The 3,006-nt window shown below is 33.8% G+C and overlaps 1 protein-coding gene across 5 annotated transcripts in view; it reads left to right on the plus strand.

Moving 5' to 3' along the window:
- Window positions 1–3,006, plus strand: part of ETV1 (ets variant 1) — a 122,379-nt gene that overhangs the window by 23,348 nt on the left and 96,025 nt on the right. For 4 of the 5 annotated variants that reach the window (XM_011983957.1, XM_011983956.1, XM_011983958.1 and 1 more), the window contains one exon: window positions 1,104–1,157. The exons of the other annotated variant lie outside the window; for it this stretch is intronic. In XM_011983957.1, the coding sequence (XP_011839347.1) occupies window positions 1,104–1,157 (54 nt within the window). The remainder of the gene's footprint in view (window positions 1–1,103; window positions 1,158–3,006) is intronic. 5 annotated transcript variants of the gene reach the window in all.

Consider the following 3,006-nt stretch of genomic DNA (forward strand, 5'->3'; position numbering starts at 1 on the left):
AATAGGCTCATTTTGACAAGTTAATTAACATCTATTTAAATATGACTTGGCTGGATAAAAAAGTTTCAGTATTACGTAACACTAATAAAGTAATACTAGCTAATCAAATCGCAGCTAAAGTTAATTAGGATGATAATTCATTATATTTTTATCAAATTAAAAGTAACCTAACTTCTATTTTTTGGGGGTGTGTGTGTATTTTTGTGTGTTTGTGAAAGCTTATTATTAATATTCAGTTTGGAATAGGTTACTTCGATGTCTAAATTAACTGTGATGAAAACGTTTTTGAAGTGAAAAATGCACTTGTGTTTTGATTGCTGCCAAATGTATGAAGTCCTTGCTATTCAGTATTTTTCCTTTACTAAAAATAGGAAAGTCTTTTGACATTAGGACTGACGAAATAGTGATATTCTTTTTGTTAATGCCTAGTAGTTGCCAGGAAAATATTTTGAATGAAAAGATGACATTTGTGTTATTGTTTATTATTTTATTAATATGAATATAGTCTTTGAAATATAATACTTTATTATATATGAACCAAATCATTCTTCCCTTTAAAAATCTTTGTAGCATACTCTGGCAAAATTCAGGGCAAGCATTTTAAAATATGGTGTATTTTGCAGGACAGAGAATATACCAGCAGACGTTTCTAAAAAAGCAGAGGGATGTGTGTGATAACTGCACATCACTTAAAATAATTGTGTGGTTAATTTAAATGGGCTGCTTACACACTGGCAGTGTGAAATAGCTTTTGCTCCATTCTTGGAAAAAAAAAAAACTGTAGGAAATGGAAATTCTGTAGCTTTCTTTATTTTGCATCTCTTTTATTTCCATCTGGCAGGTGAAATTCAGAGGGAATACACCTGCTATAGTCCTATTTCTGACATATATATGGTTCCTAGTTGACATCAATGATCCCCTTTCATTTCCCCTCCTAAGTAGTGTTGTCAATACGATTTTAAATAGGAGCTCATTGGCAAATAATCATAGATTTGATCTCAGCCTAAGAAGATCTTACTTGACAGATTTTACTTGACATTCCTTATGCTTTTGGCAGTTTTTCTCTTAATTTTTTTTTTTTTAATTTTCTTTTTCTTCTTCAGCTCAGGTACCTGACAATGATGAGCAGTTTGTACCAGACTATCAGGCTGAAAGTTGTAAGTATAGTATGACTCATCTCTTGTATTTTTCTGTCTTTCTGGTTTCCTTCTTTCCTTCTTTCTCTTTGGTTGGTTTTCACGTCCAGTGTCTTGTCTTACATTGTACAAGCGCCTTTTTAACTTACAGCCATAAGGTGATTTGATTTGTCAGGTTGTGACATCAGCAGAAACTCTATTTTGAGCAGAATCCCTGAATTCTGTATATTGGAAGAGAACTCCAAATAGTAGGCAAGGAAAACTGAGTTGATTGAAAGATGGTCTTGTTCTTCGTATCGGTAAATATCTTTGGGAGGAAATAGGGTGTGATCCATGAACATGCACATGTTTACTTCCAGTTTGCCAATATGCTTATAGAGAAATGCCTGGATGTTGATGGGAGATAGAGTTAAAAACTACTTGAGATTAGTTATTGTATAATTTATAAAAGATTCTGGAGCAAACATTCATTGGCTTATTGTAGTATTTTAAATTCATGAATTGTCATCTGCTTTTATTTAATTTTTAACCTGAAATTTTCTGCTTCCTGGTTGCAGTAGCACAAATAGAAACAGCCATTGGCTTCTCTCAGGGTTCCTCCTTCCATGCTCCTTTCCCTGAGCCTTGCTCCCAGGTCTGTCAGAGAATGCATGAGGAGTTATTCATGGAATACTCACTGTCCCTTAATTGCAGAGTGAGCATTTTGCCTGTACAAACGTGGTTGCCTCGGGGTTTACTGCTGATGTTTATAATTTGCCATTCTACCAGCTAACTGCCGCTACTGACCAAAGGAGCAAATAGTAAGGAAAAGGGTATAAATGCCATCTTATTTATGAAACTGGCCTAATGCATTTTTATTCTGTTGGTGACATCTAAATTTGTTTTATTTTTTCAGATCATTGATAGTATGAGAGGAGGCAATATCGGTAGTAACAAGAGATGCTTGATGTCTTACAGCTTATGAAACCCATATGTTCACACCTTTATATCATAAATCTAATACAAATACCTGCATTACTTCAAGTAACAGATGTTTGTGGGCAATATTTTCAGCATTTATGTTTGGTATATTAAATTTCTCAGGCGTAGAGGGTTGTGCAAGGTTTTGTCCAGATTCTTTAACATGTTACATGTTTTAGCTCAGCTTGGTTATAAAGAAATCACTGTGGTAAAATCTACGTACAATAAAATTTACCATTTTAACTATTTTTAAGTTTGTAGGTCAGTGGCATTAAGTACATTCACATTGTTGTACAACCTTCACCACTATTCAACTTCAGAACTTTTTTATATCCCAAGCTGAAGTTCTGTACCTGTAAAACAATAACTCCCATTTCTCTGCCCTCAGTCCCTGATAACCGCTGTTCTATTAGCTTTATTTTTGATCCAAGAAGAAGACTGTATAATGCTATTTGATGTCTAAATGCAGGTATTTGACATAGGCTTTCAAGAAACTTACTCAGCAAATATATAGAACTTAATTAGACACCCTTAGAAACACTCCCAGCAGAGGATGGCTCACACAAGTCCTCCCCTTCTTGATTAAAGTCTGGGAAGAGAATGGTCATATTCCAACATTTCCCTGCCTGTGAGCAGTTGAATTCTTCTTTCTAAAAGCTAACCACGTTGTCTGAGTGAAAGAATTAAACTTGTTGATATTTTACATCTAAAGTAATTGGTAACAATTCCATTACTATAGCAATTGTCAGGGTAAAATGAACCACCTAGAGGTAATTTTTTACTACTTTTCTTATTTGACCTCTTTTCAGCTTTTCTTATTGTTGAATATTTAATCTCTTTGAACTCTTCTTAAGGTCACGCGGGCATGATTTTCTTCGTTTTTTTTTTTTTTTTTTTTTTTTTTTTTTTT

This window comes from Mandrillus leucophaeus, unplaced genomic scaffold (assembly GCF_000951045.1).
Source record: "Mandrillus leucophaeus isolate KB7577 unplaced genomic scaffold, Mleu.le_1.0 Scaffold258, whole genome shotgun sequence".
In the NCBI taxonomy this organism is placed as follows: Eukaryota; Metazoa; Chordata; class Mammalia; order Primates; family Cercopithecidae; genus Mandrillus; species Mandrillus leucophaeus.